The 20,625-nt window shown below is 38.2% G+C and overlaps 4 protein-coding genes across 5 annotated transcripts; 3 read left to right on the forward strand and 1 right to left on the reverse strand.

The window, feature by feature from the left end:
• The first annotated feature begins 602 nt into the window (after positions 1–602).
• LOC124389176 lies at positions 603–5,377 on the forward strand. Its single transcript, XM_046854489.1, has 5 exons — positions 603–771; positions 1,766–1,915; positions 2,604–2,646; positions 3,021–3,066; positions 4,540–5,377. The coding sequence occupies exons 1-5, from the start codon at positions 763–765 to the stop codon at positions 5,234–5,236; spliced, it is 945 nt and encodes a 314-aa protein (XP_046710445.1). The 5' UTR covers positions 603–762; the 3' UTR covers positions 5,237–5,377.
• A 1,370-nt stretch (positions 5,378–6,747) lies between these two features.
• Positions 6,748–9,605, forward strand: atf4a (activating transcription factor 4a). Its single transcript, XM_046859886.1, has 3 exons — positions 6,748–6,904; positions 7,736–8,143; positions 8,285–9,605. The coding sequence occupies exons 2-3, from the start codon at positions 7,846–7,848 to the stop codon at positions 9,190–9,192; spliced, it is 1,206 nt and encodes a 401-aa protein (XP_046715842.1). The 5' UTR covers positions 6,748–6,904; positions 7,736–7,845; the 3' UTR covers positions 9,193–9,605.
• Positions 9,606–13,333: 3,728 nt separating this feature from the next.
• LOC124388167 lies at positions 13,334–16,763 on the forward strand. 2 transcript variants are annotated; one of them, XM_046852861.1, is made up of 2 exons: positions 13,334–13,560; positions 13,810–16,763. In XM_046852861.1, exon 2 carries the CDS (start codon positions 13,823–13,825, stop codon positions 14,750–14,752), a length of 930 nt encoding a protein of 309 aa, XP_046708817.1. In that variant the 5' UTR covers positions 13,334–13,560; positions 13,810–13,822; the 3' UTR covers positions 14,753–16,763. The 2 variants fall into 2 exon arrangements, with proteins under 2 accessions (XP_046708817.1, XP_046708816.1); XM_046852860.1 differs by having other exon boundaries at positions 13,337–13,547.
• Positions 16,764–18,277: 1,514 nt separating this feature from the next.
• LOC124392687 (P2Y purinoceptor 1-like) lies at positions 18,278–19,168 on the reverse strand. Its single transcript, XM_046859859.1, has one exon. The coding sequence runs from the start codon at positions 19,166–19,168 to the stop codon at positions 18,278–18,280; it is 891 nt and encodes a 296-aa protein (XP_046715815.1).
• Positions 19,169–20,625: the final 1,457 nt, after the last annotated feature.

A 20,625-nucleotide genomic window follows, 5' to 3' on the forward strand; every position in this document is an offset into this window, starting at 1 on the left:
TAGCTCAGTGGTTAAAGATGTCTGGATCGGAAGGTTGAGAGTTCAGATCCCAGTGTCGCCCTAAATAAGAGTGTCTGCCCAATGGTATAAATGTAAATCGACATCTTTAATCAATGAAAGGGAAGTATAAGGATTTAACCTTCATTTCAAATTGTGAGGAAAAAAAGATAGTAGTTTTTCCAAAGCATATTCTATGTCCTCTTCTAATTTAATATATTAGAATGTCATTAGTATAACAATAAGAAATTTGTTTAATTCCTTAAAGTGGGCTAATTAAGAAAATAACTCAGAATACAATTTCGGAAACCTAGAATTTAGGAACGGGCGACCTCTGCTGGAGGAAAGGAGAACCCTCGTAAACGCACTTGGATTTTTCCTGTACAGTAGTTGAAAAAAAAAATTACGATGTTCATTACTTTTTATTTTTTTGTAAAGCATTGCCAAATAGGTGTGGATTAAGATAAATAAAAACTCATCACCACATCACAAAAAGTTTCTTCCAACAGCACACCCTATCATGTTTTACTTCTTACTTGATAAACTTGTTTGATGAATGCATACTTATAATTTTACAAATGACTTGTCCTTTAAAAGAGAGACGACAAGAGATTCCACATTACCACAAATGAAAAGAAGTGTTTCACTTTAAGGCTAGCAATATATCACATCCATTTACACTTTATCACAACACTCTCAGTACGATCCTGGCTTTCAACCTCAACAGCAGTGTTGATCTTTCGATCCAGCAACAACATTCTTAAAATGTCAAAGGTAAGAATTAGCATTTTTTTTTAAATCATAGACACATTCAAGGTTTTGCTTGATCGACCAAACAACAATTCGTTTTTCTTGTAAACTATCTTGTTAGCAGTGTTCATATGCATACATGTTTAAAAGAAAATTTGTTTAATTGTTGCAGTATCAGGTGCCAGGAAAGGTTGTGATTTGACATATAAGGCTGAATAGATCGAATTACGAAGCTTAACTAGTGAACCAAAGTAGGCATTTAAAATTAAATCACTTTATGTGAAGACACTTGCAGAAAGATAATACATACATACATGTTACTATTATCGCACAAGGAAATAACAAGGCATTCAGATTAACAGCCTTACAATATATGGATGAAAGTACTTGACTTTTCCAGCCATATGTGGTCCTTCTCCAAACTGTTACCACAAAATTTGGATGCACAAAATTGTATAAGATGCCTTTGGATATAGTGGCAAAAAATGTAATACTCACTTAAACTAGGAGGCCTGTTCCAGCATGACAATGCCTCTGTGCACAAAGCGAGCTCAATGAACGCATGGTTTACATGGGTTAGAGTGTAGAGCTCTGACATCAATCCCACTGAAAACCTTTGCAATGAATAAGAACGCTGACTGCACTCCAGGCCTCCTCACCTCACCTACTTCAGTACCCGTGTGGCTGATTGAGCACAATGAAATAGTGCAAGTTTGTTTTTTTATTGTTATTTTCATTTGGGAGTGCTGGAAAATCTGGGTGATTTACATTAATCCAAGCACACGCTTGAACAGTAATACAGCTACACCGGTTACTACACCAAATTAAAATCCTAAAGTTTATTGTGCAGGTATTGGTTTCGTTGGCTTTCATGATTTTTTTTGCATATGTATGCCCATAACAGCATTCATCTGACTTTCACTAAATATGTACCGAAGAAACAAGTCCAGAACCTGTTTCTACTGTGTCTTTATACACCTGTATGTTATGACTGTTGCTATGTTTAACACTATAATAGCACATTGATCTCGCTGAGAAGCCACCACTAGATGAATCCATAATCAGCAGGATTATCAAAATAGGTGGCCAAGCCCTACCTGGCATGGTGCGTTCCCGCTCCATTCCTAAATCTGACCAACACATCGAAAGAGAAGAGCTCAGTGTGCAGGTAACACAGGACTGATTTTCTACTAGAAATTTACATTTTCCTTTTATAAATTTGGCATACACTATGTTTTTCACAAAGTCATTTATATGCAAAATCATTTGTCTCCTGAAGACTCTTGCAGCTTGTCATGTTCAGTAAAAGAAGACAATAATCATGTGTTGAAATCTTTTGTGTGTCTCGGGTTACAGCTTCAGTTCTGACTGGTACAAAATGCTTCCAAAAATGCTTTTTTTAAAATTTCTAAAGATTCCACTATATCAATAATTACACCAGTAATCATACCAATCAGAACCTAAGAGGCCAAGGATTGTCCTCTGTGCTGAATGTTTATAATTTATTTTAATATATATTTTACTCAATATTGACAAAAATTGCCTAAATTTTCTGTTGTTGAACTTCAACTGATGTCAGAAGATTTCTCTGGGAAATATTTCAATAAGAGTTACAACAGGATGCGCTGATTCCGTTAAGTAAATTATCAAAAGCTGTCTCCAATAAAGGCAATATATTAATTAATGCCTTATCACTACATCACTAATGTAACAAACTCAATTGGCTAAAGGTCAGCAGAATTTGTTTTTAATATTTCACAAATGTTATTTTTCATAGGATAGCAAAATTCATGTATCGTATCATCGACTGTATCACATCTACAGTGTTTCATTTAGTTTTTTCTTCCCTATACTAGGACGACGATGCAGATTTCATGGAATGGTGGCTGTCAGAGAAAAGTAAGTTTAATAATATTACAATAATATTCCATATATAATAGAGGATATTCAATCTTTTCTTATTTACTTATTTTAATTAATCAAAGCTCTTTAAAAGTGAAGCAGTATTTAGTATGAATTAAGCTGCATATAATAGCTGCATATCAGCAGTTAAGCCTTAACTCAGTCACGACATGCCTAAGATTTCAATTTACAAGCACAGATCTAAAGATTTCCATCACTGGTCAACCATTACAAGATGCGAGATGAAGCAATTTGAGGCGTCATTCCAAGATTTGCCAAAGCGGCAGTAATAATTTAGAAGCTGCTGTAATGTCACTGTAATGATGTATTATGTCAATAAAACACTGGAAGTGAACCTTCTTTATTTTCAGCCTGGAAGGAATTTGAAGATCCTGGTGCAGAGAAAGATGATGCAGAGTAAGTGTCAAAATGTAAATTCGGTGCATCTGAATGAAAACCCTCAGTGTGTTATTTTTAAGCTCATCGATTAGTAATGCTATAGAGAATTTACATTTAACTTTGAATGCTATTAATTAATATTGTAATATTGTAAGCTGATTAGCAAACACAACCAAAACAATACATATTCCTAATTGACATGATTTTTACAAAATGACCTAATTAACTCTCGAGCTTACAGTTACGGTTAGCTGTACAGGTTGTTCTTTAAAAGCCCTCACACCAGTGACATTATTAGAGTACTTAAGTTTAGTTTTACATAGGTTCCCTGTTGGTCTAGTGGTTAGGATGCGGTGCTCCCACCGCTGATCCCCGGTCAGGGAACCAACCCCAGCCACTCTTAGTGCCGGTCCCAAGCCCGGGTAAATAGGGAGGGTTGCGTTAGGAAGGGCATCCAGCGTAAAAACATTTGCCAAATCAAACATGCGGAGGATCCGCTGCCGCGACCCCTAACGGGAGAAACCGAAAGAAAGTATAAGTTTAGTTCTACATGTTCTTGAATCTAAAAATGGCATTGGGTGTACAGCATTGACAGGGTTCCCTCAGAACTACATCTCAAAAACCTTACAAAATCTGTCGGTGAATAAAGTGTCCAAAAAAAAATGTCGCATTTAAAGAAAAAAAATTAATTACAAATATGACAAAGTATCTCATGGACAAAATGAATTTCATGGAGGTAAGAAGATATTTTTTGAAGGGAAAAGAAGGAAAGATTTTTACTTTAATGAATATTGCATAATTTGTGATGATGGTTGGGCCAAAGATTTTTGTTATTCATTAGTAGCTTAGTAACACACTGCAAACAAAGTGAACAGAAAAGCTGTGCTAGTCATTAGACACCTATCATTACAAAAAATAACAATTGTGTCATTTGTCACTTCATACATTTTTTTACATTTTTTTATTTATTTTTCAATTCTCCCTTCCAAATACAGATTGAAAAATCACTCATCAAGAAAAAAAAACACCCATCTTATGTTTTACGTTTGATTTAAATACATTAGTGCCATACTAGACCCTAAATGTAATGAATGTATGAATATACAACACATCCTATGTATTGATTATGGTATTGTTCCTAATTCCACCAAAGCAAATTAAATCTGGTAAGACATTTGTTAGGAGCAAATGAAAAAATAGAATGTGAATGACAAAAACTGAGATATGTTTGATGCATTTTCTTTTTGGAAGGAAAAAATCTCAGTTGTGTACGGCATACTATTAATTCGTACAGACAACTAACTGGGGTTTAGTGAGTTTTCCACCAGCCATATTTCTTTAGAACTATCATGTCTTGTATGTGTATGGTGCAAGGATTGTAACCTAGATTGTAACAATTGTCTTTCTCTCTCAAAAACTTGTTTTGTCTGTCTGTCTTTTGCTCTCTCTGTCTCTCTCTCTGTCTCTCTCTGTCTCTTTCTCTCTCTCCAGATCCCTAAAAAAGAAAGCAGAAAATCTGAAAAAAGCTCTTTATGTGTATACTTACCTCCTCCGTGAACGAGGAACAATTCTGCAGGGTCACGTTAAAGAACTAGAGAAAGTGGCCAAAAATACTGACAATAAGGTGAAGACTGCAAATATTACTGGGGTAACTGTTGGGGTTCTAGGACTGGCAGCTGCTGTCATAAGTATTAAATTTGCCCCATTGTCCAGGGGGGCTTCATTTACAGTGGCAGCACTTGGGTTTGGAGTTGCATCATTCACAGCTTCCATCTTCAACAACCTCGATATGGATGTGGACAGCATGAAACTAAAGATGATCTTCGAAGACTTTACCCAGATAGAGGAAATTGAGAAGTGTCTAATATTTATCAGCACTCATGTGGAATGTTTGAAGAGATATGACTTGTCCACATTGAAGGAAGTGAGTTGGAAAACAGAAAAGGTTGTAAGAATGGCACATATTTTTGGAGACTGTGTCAAAGTGATCAGTGCAGTCAGTAAGTGCTCAGGTCTGATCCACGGCTTCATGATGGGCATGAAAACAAACTTCGGCGGAGATGACAGCAAGCAGCTGGGCGCCAAATCCAGATTTGCCATGCAAATCCGTGTAATAACAAAGCAGATGGAAGCAGTCCTTGATGCACTGATGGTGTTTCAAACAGAGGTGGAATCTGCAGATATGTAGTACATGATTTGTGCATACTGTGTATTAAATATTTTTCATATTATATAGAGTATATTTCATAAGTACTACTATATATACCTGTAATGAATATGATTCAAAGATAAATCTATTTACCATAGCATTCACTGGCACATAGTCACACAAAACCTATAATACATGTTATTAAATGTATTTACAATGATTTCAAGTGTGATTTGTGTTTTTTGTATAATAGAGCACATGTACTGACAGAATAACCAACCAAATTAGAAAATGCTAACATTTAAAGGTGTTACTATTTCTACCACAGTGTAGTACATGAAAGTCTGACATTAATGAACCTCTTATAGCTATTAACCCTGCAGTTTGTTAGCATCATGATACCCATTGTTGTGACTTAATCTTAAATTAGCAGTAATGATTGTGGGGTTTAAGGTTACATGTATTCTCCTGCTGATAGTGCTATGCTGAGTAGCCAGAAGGTGTTGGAGGGGACGTGACGTGTTCTCCGTGATTGTTAACAGTTTGTGTAGCATCCTTCTCTCTACTCCCAGCTACAAGCACTCCAGGAAAGTCAACAATATTAAGCTAGCCTTCTCGATGAGCTTGTTGATTTACCTAATGTCACTGCTTCTGATGGAGCTGACCTGGCAGATTGCAGCAAAGAATATTGCACCTGTAACAACAGGCTGATAAAAGATCTGCAACATTTTGCTGCAGTCATTAAAGGACCTGAGTTTTCTTAAGAAGTAGAGTCTGCTCTGCCCTTTCCTGTGGACAGTGTCTGTGATGCATGTCCAGTTCGATCTGTTGTCAGTGTGAACTCGAATGTATCTGTAGCTCCTGTAGCTCCACCAGCTCCACCACCTCCACCACCACCTCCTCATCCAGAATGCAGACTGTGTTTGGTGTGGTCCTAATCCTCCTGAGATCCACAATCTTCTTATGGTCTTGGCCATCTTAAGGATTGGGTGGTTCCTCTCGCAAAACTATCACTTAATGTCTCTAGGGGGCAGCATTGTGCTATTTACTGTATAACTATATTGCACTATATTGACTCAACTTTTATTTAGATTAAGAAATAATGAATGCCTTTTTTATGTTTTATTTTTTTAATTTAAAAGACTATGTCTTTAAAGTGGCCTTGAAATAAATTAATAAAATATGTCATAAAATAAATAAATGGGTAATAACAAACATTTTATTTTATTCTAAAATGTTTGTGCGACACTGATACACGAAACAATCAATTCACATCAAACTGAACCAGTCTAATATGAATGTTTGGTGATCATGTCCTATTTTCATCACGACCTCAAAATACCGGATTAGTTCACGTGACTTCCCGTACTACTTTTCCTGTCTAGACAGTTTTTGGAACTACTTTTCCCGCACAACAAACCACGCCCTGTTTGCTAACAAGAGCTAATCAGAGGAGTGTGAATGCGCGCGGAGTGATATTGCTACGCCGAGACAGGCGGAAGGTTATCGCCGGGTGTTCAGCGGCACTATATAAAGTCATGTGATACCGTAGAGTCGTTTTTTCCTCACGCGTCACACCTGTTATACTGATTTGGGCACACGGCTCCCTGCTCAAAATGGCAGTGTAGCGGCTTGCAGCGGAAAACTCGCAGCGGCAACACCTGCAGTGCAACGGCTAATTGCACTGGCTCTATTCATCAAAATGGCGTAAGTACTATTTTGTAAATTGTTAACTGAGATCACGTACACACGGGAATATCCCGCTGAGTAACCTAGTCGGGGGAGGAACCATATGGTACCACATGGCGAGGAAGAATCTTTTAACTAGTTGTTTATTAATTGTATTTAAGTTATTGACGTAAATTGTTTACGTTAACAAAATAAAATGAGTCCGTTTTTTTTTTTATTAAAAAAATCCGGCTAGTTGTCAATGCCGCTAGTGTTATCCGCGTTCGCCGCCCTTTGACATGATTAATAGTATATACGTGGTCTAACAGGTTTTAAAACTTGACGAGCAAATTTAAATAAATATCGTATTAAAACTGCGTCTGTGTAGACGAGGAAATGAATAAGTAAAGTTGCGTATTGTTTTTGTGGCCCAGACAACGTGGCACATTCAAAATGGCGCTCGCGTTACTACTCGTGACATCGGGTGCTTTTGTTATGAAAATGGCGCGAGCGCCAAGGGCACAACTGCAGCCAGGCGGAAGTGAAGGCGTGGCCAATGTTGCTTCGTGACCATATTAGGAAATGTCATCCAGATGGAGGGAGGAGGGAGTTTCCTAACTATTTGCCCTCATGATTTACCATCAAGCAACGCCTGTGTTCTTTAGTAGTACACAATAAACTTCCAGGAACTTGAATTATATCATTTTAGCCACTTAACAGAAGTCGCATTTTGTCATTAGTGAACTGTTCAAACAAGCACTCAAAACTCAACTGTGCATTTGGACAATGTATGTACATGTTTAGTATGCATGTTTTTATTTATTTGGGTAAAAACCTATCCTTAATCTTTATTATTTTTTATCTTCTTAGGTCCTTCGAGGCAACCACCCTCAGCACTGCTGCATTTGACAGCATATCAATCCTTCTCGACTCGTCGTCAGAACTCCTGTTCTCTTTGAGTCCGTCTCTGACCAAGCACCATGACACTGAGCTCACAGATGTGCATGGAAGATATGGGGACCCTGTTCTTGGAGTCCTCGACTCTGATGGCTGACCCCTTTGGGCCCCTTCTGGACGAAGATGAAGAGAGAGCTCTTTCTGAGGGGTCTTCGTCGCCCCTCTCCTCCTCTTCATATTCCGATTCTTACTCTTCCTCCCCGTTTTCTTCCCCCTCTGTCCTCGATCCTCTAGGATGTAAAGGCGGGTGTGATGTGCCGCTCCCCTGGCTGTCTGCCAGTGAGCAGATCAATGCTCACATTGGGGCAGAACAGAGAGAAGGTAAAGGCGTTTAACGTTTACGCATGTAGATAATTACTCATTTCTATTACTTGTGGTTAAATATAATTGGAAGATGTCTGTCTTCTAAAGACATGTAAAAGTCAAAAGTTAGGGCTAACAAGCATTATTTTTTTCTTTTAGGGGATGCATTTTCAGGCATGGACTGGATGACTGAGAAGATTGACCTCAGTGATTTTGACCTGGACTCGCTTATCGGGTCCTGCGATTTGGATGAGCCTCCTAGCTCTCCAGAAGAGCTCTTGGCATCCCTGGAGTCCCAAATGGATCTGGACCTGCCTCTGCTCCCATTCCCATCAGCATCCACACCTGTTTCAGAAGTGCTCAACCTGCCTTCTTTCCCTCTAGATCTGCCCATTGAGTCAGATGTGCACCCTGAGCCTGTTTCTGTTGAAATCAAATCTGAGCCAGTCTCTCCATCTCCATCTCCTGTATTTACTCTAGAGTTGGGCAGTGAAGTAGACATCTCCATCTCGGAGCTGGAGAAAACGGTACCCAAGGCCGGTGTTGATAACCAGGCCCCAAGTATTGTGCTTTCCCTCTCCCCTGCCCACATAGTGGTGGTTCTCACTACCAAAGAAGAGCCAAGCAATCCAAACAATTCTTCAGACCAATCTGACAGTGGTTTTGAATCGGTATCCGGTTCTCCTCCTCGTGTCCAGAGTCCTGTTCCATCTCCCAAATCTGCAGGTGTTTCCAGAACCAAGCCCTATTCTAAAACTGATCCCGATGCAGTCATGAATGTTGGCAAAGTAAAGACTGTATCAGGAACGACCAAGCAGACAAAACCAGTAGAGAAGAAATTGAAGAAAATGGAGCAGAATAAGACGGCAGCTACCCGCTACAGGCAGAAGAAACGGGTGGAGCAGGAGAACTTGACTGTTGAGTGTGCCGAGTTGGAGAAGAGAAACCGAGAGCTGGAAGACAAGGCAGACTCGATCAGCCGGGAGATCCAGTATCTAAAGGATCTCATTGAGGAAGTCCGGTCAGCAAAGAACCGAAAAAACAAGTCCAAGGCAACCTCTTCATAAGATGGAGAGTCGATCTGCACCATTTTATGAAAAAGGCACAGGGAGAGAGTAGGCGTGTCTGTGCTAGCATTTCCTCACACCCTCACAATCCACTATCCATACATTTTTCACAGATCATAGTGTAGTTACATAATATTTACTGTAGTTAAAAGTAGACAATGCACAAACTCATGCACCTAAAGCCCATTCACTTCCCATTTTTATCCTTTTCAACCCACCTCTTAACATCCTTGTCCAGTAAGGGGCCTCGTATCAAGCAGTGGATATTTTTGTTACACTGAATGTTGCTGTCATTGCATGTACATAGCTTCAGCTGCTCTCTGGCTTTATTTAAAACTGGTATTTGGTGCGTTTATGGTGTAGTATGCTACTGTGTGATTCTATCTGTTTTCTAATAAAGCTTTTAAATCTGATTGCAGTTTGTTTGGTGTTTTTATTTTTTCTGCTTTCTTTTTGACCATGTATGAAGCCTGGGGGCCCAGAAATAAGTAGGGTGACTGCATGACTTGTTCCTGCCGGTAAATTACCAGCTCCAGATTTTGCATTGAAATACTATTTAGAGGGGCAGCTGATAACAGCTGCTATCTCTTGCTAAAACCACACAAATACGATAGGTTCAATAAAAAGTTTGGGCTTTACAAAAAATTGTGAAGGTTTTCATTATGAGGTAACAATTCTGTTTTGGCAGCATTTTCACTTGGTTAAATAGTTAGCAAAAGGGTATTTATATACAGACGCTCCCCCCTTTGACTTTCGCAGATGTGAACAAACCTGTGCTCAAAGTGAAATTTGTTTACAGTCGACAAAATTCTAAACAGGAGAGCCGCCCATAGTCATCGACCATAACAAGTTTACATAATGTGCTCTGGACTTTAATAATTTATTACTTAATACTAAATATTAAGTAATATTGTAATGTAATTGGCTGTTCAATATCAGCGTGAACAGTGGATTTAAGTGGTTAATGCCAGTGTCTATCACTTAATGATAAATGCAGTTCTGAGACAGCTTTGCATTTAATGCGTTAATGGCCAGTTTTTCAAAAGTGGTGTAAGATGTTTAGCATTGCATTGGATATTACACATCTGTGTGTTTGTGTGTCGCATTAAGAAGATTCCTGTCTTCCAACCCTGACGATGGATCAACACTCAAATATTGAATAGAAGAATTTTAATGAAATAACACGTAGCAATGGCATGGCCTACATTTAGGACAAAATTGATGACGCCTGTAGGTAAGAGAATAATTGTTAGACCTAGTTGTGAAGGGAAAGACGTAGGCCTTTGACGACTTTGGAAAAGTGAGGATTATATTTAGCCCTTTAAACAGCTTTGGCTGCAGGCACTCAATTACCTCCGTGGCACGAGAAACATTTGCACTTCAAACAAAGACGTATTTTTGAAATCTGATCCTCTTCCTCCCTGGCGAGAGAGAAAGACAGCTGGCAACGATGTATCTCACAGTCCTGGTCTTTTAAAACAGAAAATCTGCAACAGAGGGTGATTTCTAAATGCTTTGCCTGTGTTTACAGAATGAGGCTCATCAGTTGTACAGACTTCTGCTTTTCCTCTTCTGGAAAAGGGGACCATTAGGACCACATGGTGGTGAACCATTTTCATACCGGTTCTAAGATAGGGACTGGTAAAAGTGTAAAAGCTGTGATGCTAGCTCAGCTTTTACACCACACTATAAATGCTGAGCTGGAGTACAGTCTACCAACCAAAAATATCCAACCAACGATGAAAGTGTGGTCAGCAACTGAGTAGTTAATATACAGCTTGGTCTTACCAACTATAAAATCATAGGTTAAGTTCGTTATACTGACCAAGATATTTTCCTCTAATTGGTTGACTGCTTTTTAATTTCTTCTAAATAACTTGTCTGTAATGTAGCATTAGGACCAGCAATTGGGAAACTCTTTCCTTTCTACCAACACTTTCCACCAAGATTATCTGGTGCAGTCAATATTCAACCCAAAACTGCTTTGTGTTTGTTGAGATGAGGGCTCTTTGTAGGCCACTCAAGTTCTTCCATTACAAGTGTAGCACACAATTTCTTCAAGTAGCTCAATTTGAGGACAAAACATCATCTTGATGGAACAGGTTTGGGCTTCTTTTTTCGAGAGAAAGAAAATTGTTAAAAACTGTTCTTTGTGCCAAAAGATTGGGGAAGAACTACATATGGACTTGATGTCCACCACCTTTTCTACGTGGTGTATCTAGTAAAGCAGGGTTGGGGAAGGCAAAAAATAATATCCTGGTGGTGTCTGATGCTATTGTCAGAATCTGAAATCTCGGGAGAGACTTTTTATTGGTCACATATACATTACAGCACAGTGAAATTCTTTCTTTGCCCTTCCCAGTGATGTTAGAAAGCTGGAGTCAGCCATGATACAGAGGGCCCACAGAGGGTTAAGGGCCTTGCTCAAGTGCCCAAGAGAGCCATATACTGGGGCCCCTGACTTCTCCAATAGGTCTTAACCACTGAGCTTCCACTTCACCAAAAAGCAAGTTAGTAAAAATACACTTGGTGTCTCATTTCTTACTAAATACCTATAAGCACCACTCCCACTGAGTATCAGCCTACGCCTAGAGTGCACATGATTACCTAATTAACTATAAATAAATGTGTAATTATATAAGAAACGCCAAGTCTTCAATTTCATGACTGAATAATAAAGTGGAAAAGATCTAAATAATTCAAAGACACAACACATGTGTCTATATTTCCTTCTAATTCGGTCCAGAGATGTTATCTTGAGCAGACTTGCTGCTCCTGAGGGATTAAAAAGCGCATGCGTATTTGTGTGCGCGCGTAAGAGAGAGAGCGGGAAAGACTGGGAGCTGCGAGCGCAGACCGGCTCAAACCGGATTAGACTGGTTTGGCCAACCAGGAAGTTCCGTAGTAATAGAAGTGAAATTGGCCACGCCCTCCATTTACCAAGAACTGACTAAACAAAAAAAAATCCGGAAGAAATATCGTTAGTTTTGACATGTACACATGGTAAATGTACAGGTAAAAGTAAAAAAAAAAAGAAAATCCCGATAATAACGCTAATTAATGCTTCATGGTATGAGTAAAAACTAAAGAAGAACCACGTGACCCTCAGCGGCAGGACCATTAGTTCCTTCCGTGACGTTTCAGGTTCAGTTCAGGTCGCGGCTTTTATAGAAGATTTTCTCTCAGCGCGGACACGCAATCGAATCTGGGCCGTTTATTTGATTTTGGTGCCCTCTAGCGGACACAAAGTCTACTTCTATACTTTTTCCCTGTTCATTCTAATAAACAAAATGTGTATTTTTACTCAATTACATTGGAATAAAAACCCCAAATTTTTGTAATAAATTTATATATATTTTTATTTACTGTCTACAGACAGTTGCATTTTCATTACTGTAAAAAATAGAAACGAATAGAAAAGAATTAGATTATTGTCTATGTCTTGTTATCAGCTGCAGGAGAAATATCATGTAAGAAAGCAAATAAACAAATAAACAAAAAAAGCAAAGACGCAAACAAATAAGCAGATAAACAAAATATAGGAAATAAAGGAAATATGTAAGCAACCACCCAAAAAGATAACTTTGAATATATTAGTAAAAACGAATAAGAAAAAAAAATACATATACTATATATACTACTTCCTTGTTTACAAGTAAACAATAATAAATAAAACCCCAAAAAGCATACAGCAAACAAATTAATAGATATAAACAGTTTAGCAAGAGTTTAAAAAAATAATATTTCTTTATTTCTTTATTTATATTTCAATTAGTTTAAACCTTTCTTTTAAAATATATTTTAAATGTATACGTTTAACAAATAAAAACATGGAAACAAAAAAAAAATAAACAGGTAAATAAAATACACCAAAAAAGACATAAAAACAGACGAACAAATGGATAGATAAGCACAGAAAGAATTAAGGCATTTTTCTTTTTTTTATTTCTTTTTTTTTTTTTACAAAATTTTTTAAAGACCACTTCTGCATATGTCAATTTCCCAAAGGGTTAGGGAGGGCAGCTGAATGGTTTTATTGGTCCTCCAGAACAGCAGGTGGCGCTGTTCGATTCTCTTCACCAAACATCCGGACAGTAGGGTCAGAAAAGTAACCAAAGAAGCGGAAAGGCTGTGCTTTAATTGCCTGATTGGTTACTACACACAGACTTTAAAAGTAATTTGGGTGAAACGTCATTGTGTCCACTCCGTAGTACCCTAGATAATTTAGAGGTGGTTGTTTGGGATTTAACCTCAAAACTGTTGAGTTTCATCATTTGAGCCGGAATTTGTCAAATGAAGACTTTCATATTCAAAAGATCGATTTGGTGTTTTATACTCAGCAGTGTTTTACGGAGGTAGGCTTTATCAGTGAGTAATAATAATAAATATAATAATAATAATGACAAATGAGGAATAAGTAGACATATTTAGGTTTATCACCGATTTTCCAGCAGCTTTCAGTATTTTATGATAATTAATATTTTTTATAACAGTTTTAGTATTTGTATTTGGAATGATTTTATTAGTAGTATTTATTTTTAGCATTAATATTAGTTGTCCATTAACATAATAATAATAATTATCAATAATTTCATCATTATTATTTTTTACACTTAGAACATCAGCCAGCATGTCCTGTCCCGAGAACCACGTGATTTGGAGATCAGGACATGTTCAGGCGTACCTGCATCCTTCTCCCTGGACACCAGGGGCCACTATTGTGACCCACAATCCCCCTAAATACCCAAGCAGCCTCTTCCACCTCCCCGAATCCTCGTTCCTGAGTCTTTTCCAAGGTGCCCAGGTAGTCGGAGATCTCCTCTGCAAGCGCCTCTGCGTCCAGCGCTGTGCTCTCGTGCACAGACCTGATTGTGACGATGGCACACCTGCACATCTGCTGCTTCTTCCTCTTCATGGCTTGGAGGACACATGGAGGCCGCATCTCGCCCCTGAGGAAGACTTTCAGCTTAACGATCCCGGGTACATAACGTCCAAAAGCGGTCCACGATGGACTGATATTAACCTGGTAGCTGTTAAAGATCGGATTCGGGAAAAGCTTCTTTCACCGGACGCCCCTCTTGATTACACGTTCCTCGGAGAACCGACGCACCCAGGATTGTTTTCTCGTATCGTACGAGGAGAGGAGAAGCAGTGGAGGGTTTGGGAGGACAAAGGTCACATTGCTTTTCTCACACCCTTCCCTAACACTCCAGGTCTCACAGTGGTGATTCCACGCAAACCTCTCACCAGTGACATCCTTCGTCTAGAGGACGGGGATTATACTGACTTTTTGCTGGCAACCCGGAAGGTTGCGAGGCTCTTGGAGGAAGCGCTGGGAGCATGGGGAGTAGGGGTGATATTTGAGGGGTTTGAGATTGACTACGCTCACGCTAAAATGATTCCTCTGGTTTCATCACCGGGGAATGTGACACAGAGAGCTGTGTGTTCAGTACCAGAGTTTTATGATGTGTATCCAGGGTTTGTGAGCTCAGCTAATGGACCCCCAGCCAGTTCTGAACATTTAAGACAAATACATGACAAAATCACACAAATGTCATAGAACTGATGTTTCATATCAAAGCTTTTGAAAAGTTTTTTTTTTACCATTTTTCTATTTGTGTAAGTCAAATTGTATTTTTTTTATCTTTACCATATTTGAGTTCTTAAACAAAGCCAATGTCTTGCTTACATCCAGTTCATTGCTTGTTCCATGCAGTTTGTGGGCTCATTATTTTCTAACCTCAGACTGGATGCCTTTCATATCAGATCATACATTAATAATTATATATAATATTTGGAAACCAAAATATTTTCAGTCTACATGGATTTCAAAATTGTATGTTTAATTGTTATAATAATTCGTCACTGCAATTCATTGAACATCTCTTTTACCCCTTAACCCGTTCCCTTCATTCATTTTATTTATGCTGAAATCTGATTGGTCTAATGTTCTAATGTTTCTGTAGTACCAACAGACACAGGAACTTGTATGGGATATGCTCCATGTTCTATAAGGAAACGTTTTTTTCATCAGTTTTAAAGGAGTCTCTGGAATCACTGCTTTTTTACAGTCATATGTAACATTTCTGAATGTTTTCCTACACAGGAATGTGTTCCCGTCTGAGTTTCCTTGTCAACATGACAAACAATTTTTTTTTTTTTCGTTTTTATTTTCAAGGGAGAAAAAAAAACGAGGCTGGTGAGGGAATTTAAGTTTTTAGCAGAAGTGATAACATTTGAGTTTTTAGCAATAACTTTAACTTTGAGCCAGCTTGAGCTTAGTGAACCTTAAAATCTGAATCATGAAATTTGGTCTTGTGACCCAAAAGAAGAAACCAAATGGGTGTGAGTTTTTTATTTCTTTTATAGTAAACAGTGTTTTTGATCCCACATTCCAATCAGCTCTCCTTTAACATACAACGGGCAAAGAGTTGTAGGGTGAAGGCTAAAACGTGTCTTCTGAGACACATGAAATGCAACTTGTGGCAGCTTTTTCCAACTGCTACATCATAAGGCGATGTATCACGCTCAGAGCAAGATGATATCTGCACTCTTCTGCATCCACAAGCTCACAGATGCCTATGATTGAGTAGTGTCACTGTGGCTGACAGGAGAGAGAGTATACACATCTGCCTCTCACCCAGACTGCATTGCCCTTTTTCCTGTATGGGTTCTTTGCTACGGATGTCTAAGGCAGTTCATGATTTTCTGAAGGTGGGATGACACTGGACATCTTTGCTCTTTTCTTACTATTAATAGTGTTTTTGTGTGAAGTTCAGTTCAGTTATTAATTTATTAGAGCCTGAGGACCCCTAAACATCCCCTCATTCAGGTTTGTATTTGGATTAAATTCAGCTAAATTGGACAAAAGTGAAGTACTGAGACATGACTTTTCCAACCAAATGTGCTTCTTGAACAAACTGTTACCTCAAAGTTGGAGGCACACAATTGTATATCATGTCTTCGGATGCGCTAATAGTACATTTTCCCTTTAATTCAACTAGGAGACCCAAACCTGTTCCTACATGACAATGCTTCTGCGCACAAAGCCAGCTCTATGAAAATATTCTTTATGTGGGTTGGTGTGGAAGATCTTGAGTGGCCTGCTTTAGAGCTCTGACTTCAACTCTATTGAACACCTTTGGGATCAATTGCTGACTGGACCCCAGACATCCTCACCTCAACTACATCAGTACTTGACTTTACTAAAGTTCTTGTGGCTGAATGAACACAAATCCCCTCAAGCACACTCTAAAATCGAGTGAAACATCTTCCCAGAAGAGTGAATAGTATTGTAAGAGCAAATAGGGATTAGATGTGGAATGGGATGTTCAAAAAGCACATACAAATTCTATGGTCAGGTGTTTGCAAACTTTTGTCTGATCTCTAAATGACACTTGGGTGCAGTTTTATCAGCTTTTTTCAACATCTATTAAAGAGAAGAAAATGAGTTCCAAACACATAACTCTCCTGTTTTTTAAGACAAGGAAGCATTTAACATCTATTAATATAGGATTCTATGCAATTTGTGCTCCAAATAATTTAAAATAAACCTGCTATTTTTTTCTTCATGCTCCACTGCTTTTAAATGTCACCTAACAACTCCGAAACCACTTGTGTTGCCGATGCTTAACGAACAATTATGCAAGAATTAGCGTCAGCTGCCTGCATATGGGACTGAATATAATGCAACTTTTACCGTTGTCCCCAAGGGACATGATTACTTTAAACACATCTGTACACATGTCTAATGACAGAGATAAATGCACATTTATAGACATTTATTTTATATTCTTGTTTTATTTTTTTATATAAGGATTATTACAGTATGAAAAATGAAAAATGTCAAAACAAATAATTTGTGATGATCAAAAAAAAGCTATTAATAATCCAGGTATTACATAAATTGTATCTCACGAGCAATTAAGTTGAAATAATTATATACTTATCATTGTTTTATTGTTCATAAAATGATAATGAAAAAAAAAGGAGAACCCTTTGAGAACATTAGAACATTGTGCTTTATCTTATTATATTATTATAAAAATAAGAATAATTATTAATAATAATATTATAATTATATGAAAGAATAACATTCAGCAAAAAAAAAAGAATTCTGACATTGCTGTAATTCTGTCCATTAATATTACCAGTACCCAGTTATTTTCCAGGATTAATTAAGCAGGTAGCGCCATGTATTTACACAATTACTCGTTTTTTTCCACCTCTCAACCTCCTCCTAATTAATCCCTAGATGTTTTCATTAACAGCTTAATTAGAGCAGGTTTTATGTTACTGAATAGATGGTGTCATCGTGAAGAAACAGGGATTTTGTCAGTATGGTGGATGGAATGGAAACGAAAGGATTTGTCAGCATGGAACTGTTAAAACTTAAAAACACACAGAAAAAGGTATGTTCTCTAATATCTGTTTTATCTTCTAAAAAATGTTGATTTTGATGCAATTCAACTTGGATGTTGGATGAATATACGATTGCTGTAAGTGTTCCGAGTGATTGTAGCTTATCTTATCTTCTAGTCAGGTTCTCCTCTCTGCATAATATAGAGAATGTAGAGTACAATAGTATATGGGCTCTTTGAGATTAAATAAATATTTGAGTAAATGTACTATTTTATATGGAATGCATTAAATAAGTAATGATGTAACAAATTTCAAAAAATTCTGATGATCGGGAAAATGCTGATATAGAGTTCCTGGACATCCTTTATACTAAACATTGGAAAGATCAAGGAACCATAGGTTTCACATTCTAATGTGCAAACTAGAAGTTTGTGTCACAAGCAAAGCCAAAACAGTTCTAATGATAATATTTTGCCATAGTAAACATTATCGATCATTTCTATGAGTGTGTACATTTAAAAAATATTCTGTGAGATGTGTTAAACAGGCTTTTTAGACTTTATAAGATAAGAAATTGAGAGAAAATTATATTTTCGTATTGTTTTGATGAACTAATCAAAGATGAATAGGTCAAATTTCATGACTATTAGGCAGTTGGATTAGATTAAGAATTCTGATCTAATCTCTTGCTTGTAAATTCGAAAGAGAAGATTTTGACATTCTTTTACATGCTGGCGTTGACTGGTTTCTTAGCTGGTCCCTTCAGGCAGGAGCATGGGTTCAGCCTGTCCATCTTGTAGATGTAAAGTATTGGCTCGATGGTGCTGCTCAAATCCATGATAGAGAAGACGGCAACGCTGATTTGGCAGACCAGCTGGAAGAACGTGTAGGTCGAGGCAAACGGCATGAGCGCCACGGGGGGCAAATAGTTTACCACGATGATAGCCAGCAGGATGAGTACTGTTTTAAAGGCTTTCTTCTTCACGGGGTTCATGACCTCTTTGCCGGCGACACTCCTTCGCAGCACCCAGATGATGGATATGTTGCAGAAAACCATGATAAAGAAGGCCGACAGGATGAGGCTGCTGAAAACCTCGGTCACGCTCAGTACTCCTAAAATGCTCTTGGCGAGCGAATAGGCCAAGAGCAGCGCCCATACAATTGCGGAAATACCCGTCCTTATGCGATTATCGCGGATGTTTGTGAACACGATAGGATGCACCACGGCGATATACCTGTCCAAGCAGATGCAGGTGAGGAACAAAGGTGCCATGTCTTTCACACCGTAGGCAAACCGTTGTAAATACCAGACACCCCAGTGGTCCAGGTACAAGCGGTTTAGAAGTTCCACAGGTGTCATCAAGCAGAAAAAGGCGTCCAGTGCAGCGAGGTTGAAGATAAAGGTGTCGGATGTGGAGCTTTCACTTTTGCACGTTGCGATGTGCCACATCACCAGAATGTTGGAGGGGAAACCCAAGGCCAGGTTGAAAACTTTGACAATAAAGTAAAAGACGAAGGCATACGGAGCCACGGCACACTCATCATACTGGTACCACAGCGGTTGACGCCAACCAAGAGCCGTAATGTTTGGGGGTAGTTTAGAGGTATCATTCATCTTGGATCTAAAAAATTAAAAGGTTAGGATTTTAATCCTTTTCCTAATGCAGTCCATTATATAGTCAACCTTCAATACCAGCGAATACCAATGGTTCCCAAACAAAACGTACTTTAGGCATTAGGATCACTCACCACTCTCAATCACCAAACTGTTCTTGCCACGAAAAGCTTCTCTTTCCACCACACCTTGACCCTTCCGTTATTCAACACGTTCTCAATTGCAGACTTTCCAAATATAAGTAAACCCTTCAGAAGAACAAGTTATGGCACTTTGGTCAGGACCAATCACTGCAGAACATTTCTAAGAACAAGATGGCTGCCTACAATTGTACACTAGTCTGATTGGTCAAAGTCGTAAGAGGACGTGTTCATTTAAACATCCTTTTAGTAAAGATGCCCATAATGGGAGGGAACGTTCGGTACCAGTGATGCAACTGTGAGGAGACAGCAGAACTTCGAGGTAAACAAGTGATGCAAGGCTGAAATGAGTAAATCTAATGTAACATATTACAAACGCCGGTTTCTGAAAGTCAGCTTAATTTCTGTTCACGAAGGAAACAGTTAACGGACAGAATGGAAGCATGAGACTATTGAGTATTTTTTTCCAATAAATAAATTCCCTAAGCTAAAATATTACATGTCCAATATCAATGTTTTGCAAATTTCTCTTCGTTTGAGAATTTTTTAAAATGCGTTGGAAATATGCATACAATAGGATGACAAAGTCTAAGAACACTAACACTATAATCTTCTTAGACGTTATGAGAACTATCCATTAAAGTTTTTTTCCAATCAAAGATGGTACAATTCCCAAACCAGGCAGTCATGCAGCTGATCAGGATGCTCTCACTGATCTTTCTGTAGAACGTATCGAGAATGTTTCATTGGAGCTGGGCCTACCTCAGCTTTCTGATCAAGCAGAGATGCTGCTGGACTTGCTTTGTGGTATTTATATTTGTACATACTGTTTTGTGTAAACATTACTGAATTACCAGGAGACGTGAGGAGAATTAAAGTGCTAATGCAGACGTGAACATCGTAAGCAGTCTAGCAGCAAAAGAGTGAATGGCATTAAAGTATCATTAAACATATGGTTGTTGGTGAAGTTCAAGTGGTCAAGTATTGGTACTAAAAAGTGAAAAGTCGGGAGTTTAAAGCCCTGGTATCGCCAAACGGTTATTTAACCTTCAGTGCTCTAGTGGTGCTGTATTATTGCTTACCCTGTGCTCTGATCACATCCTAACATCACTGGGATATGCAAAGAAATGATTTCATTGTGCTGTAAAGAACATGTGACGAGTATAAAGCACTTTCCTCATTCATTTCAATGATTTGAATGATCATGTAAATGTTACTTTTATCAAAAGTTAATTAACACCTACTCACAGATTTGTTTTGAACATTCAGCGTCGCTGTAATGTACCTTAATCCAACTGAAAAAGTCTAAACACAGCA

This window comes from Silurus meridionalis, chromosome 1 (assembly GCF_014805685.1).
Source record: "Silurus meridionalis isolate SWU-2019-XX chromosome 1, ASM1480568v1, whole genome shotgun sequence".
NCBI lineage: Eukaryota > Metazoa > Chordata > Actinopteri > Siluriformes > Siluridae > Silurus > Silurus meridionalis.

What these genes read in the sequence shown, in the direction of transcription:
- LOC124389176 (XM_046854489.1), top strand. An exon ending in GAGAAGAGCTCAGTGTGCAG is followed by an intron (nt 1,916 to 2,603) that starts GTAACACAGGAC and finishes TCCCTATACTAG; the next exon opens with GACGACGATGCAGATTTCAT. An exon ending in ATGGTGGCTGTCAGAGAAAA is followed by an intron (nt 2,647 to 3,020) that starts GTAAGTTTAATA and finishes CTTTATTTTCAG; the next exon opens with CCTGGAAGGAATTTGAAGAT.
- atf4a (XM_046859886.1), top strand. Translation starts at nt 7,846, where the DNA reads ATGACACTGAGCTCACAGATGTGCATGGAAGATATGGGGACCCTGTTC. An exon ending in TGGGGCAGAACAGAGAGAAG is followed by an intron (nt 8,144 to 8,284) that starts GTAAAGGCGTTT and finishes TTTTTCTTTTAG; the next exon opens with GGGATGCATTTTCAGGCATG.
- LOC124388167 (XM_046852860.1), top strand. Translation starts at nt 13,486, where the DNA reads ATGAAGACTTTCATATTCAAAAGATCGATTTGGTGTTTTATACTCAGC. An exon ending in CTCAGCAGTGTTTTACGGAG is followed by an intron (nt 13,548 to 13,809) that starts GTAGGCTTTATC and finishes TTTTACACTTAG; the next exon opens with AACATCAGCCAGCATGTCCT.
- LOC124392687 (XM_046859859.1), bottom strand. Translation starts at nt 19,168, where the DNA reads ATGAATGATACCTCTAAACTACCCCCAAACATTACGGCTCTTGGTTGG.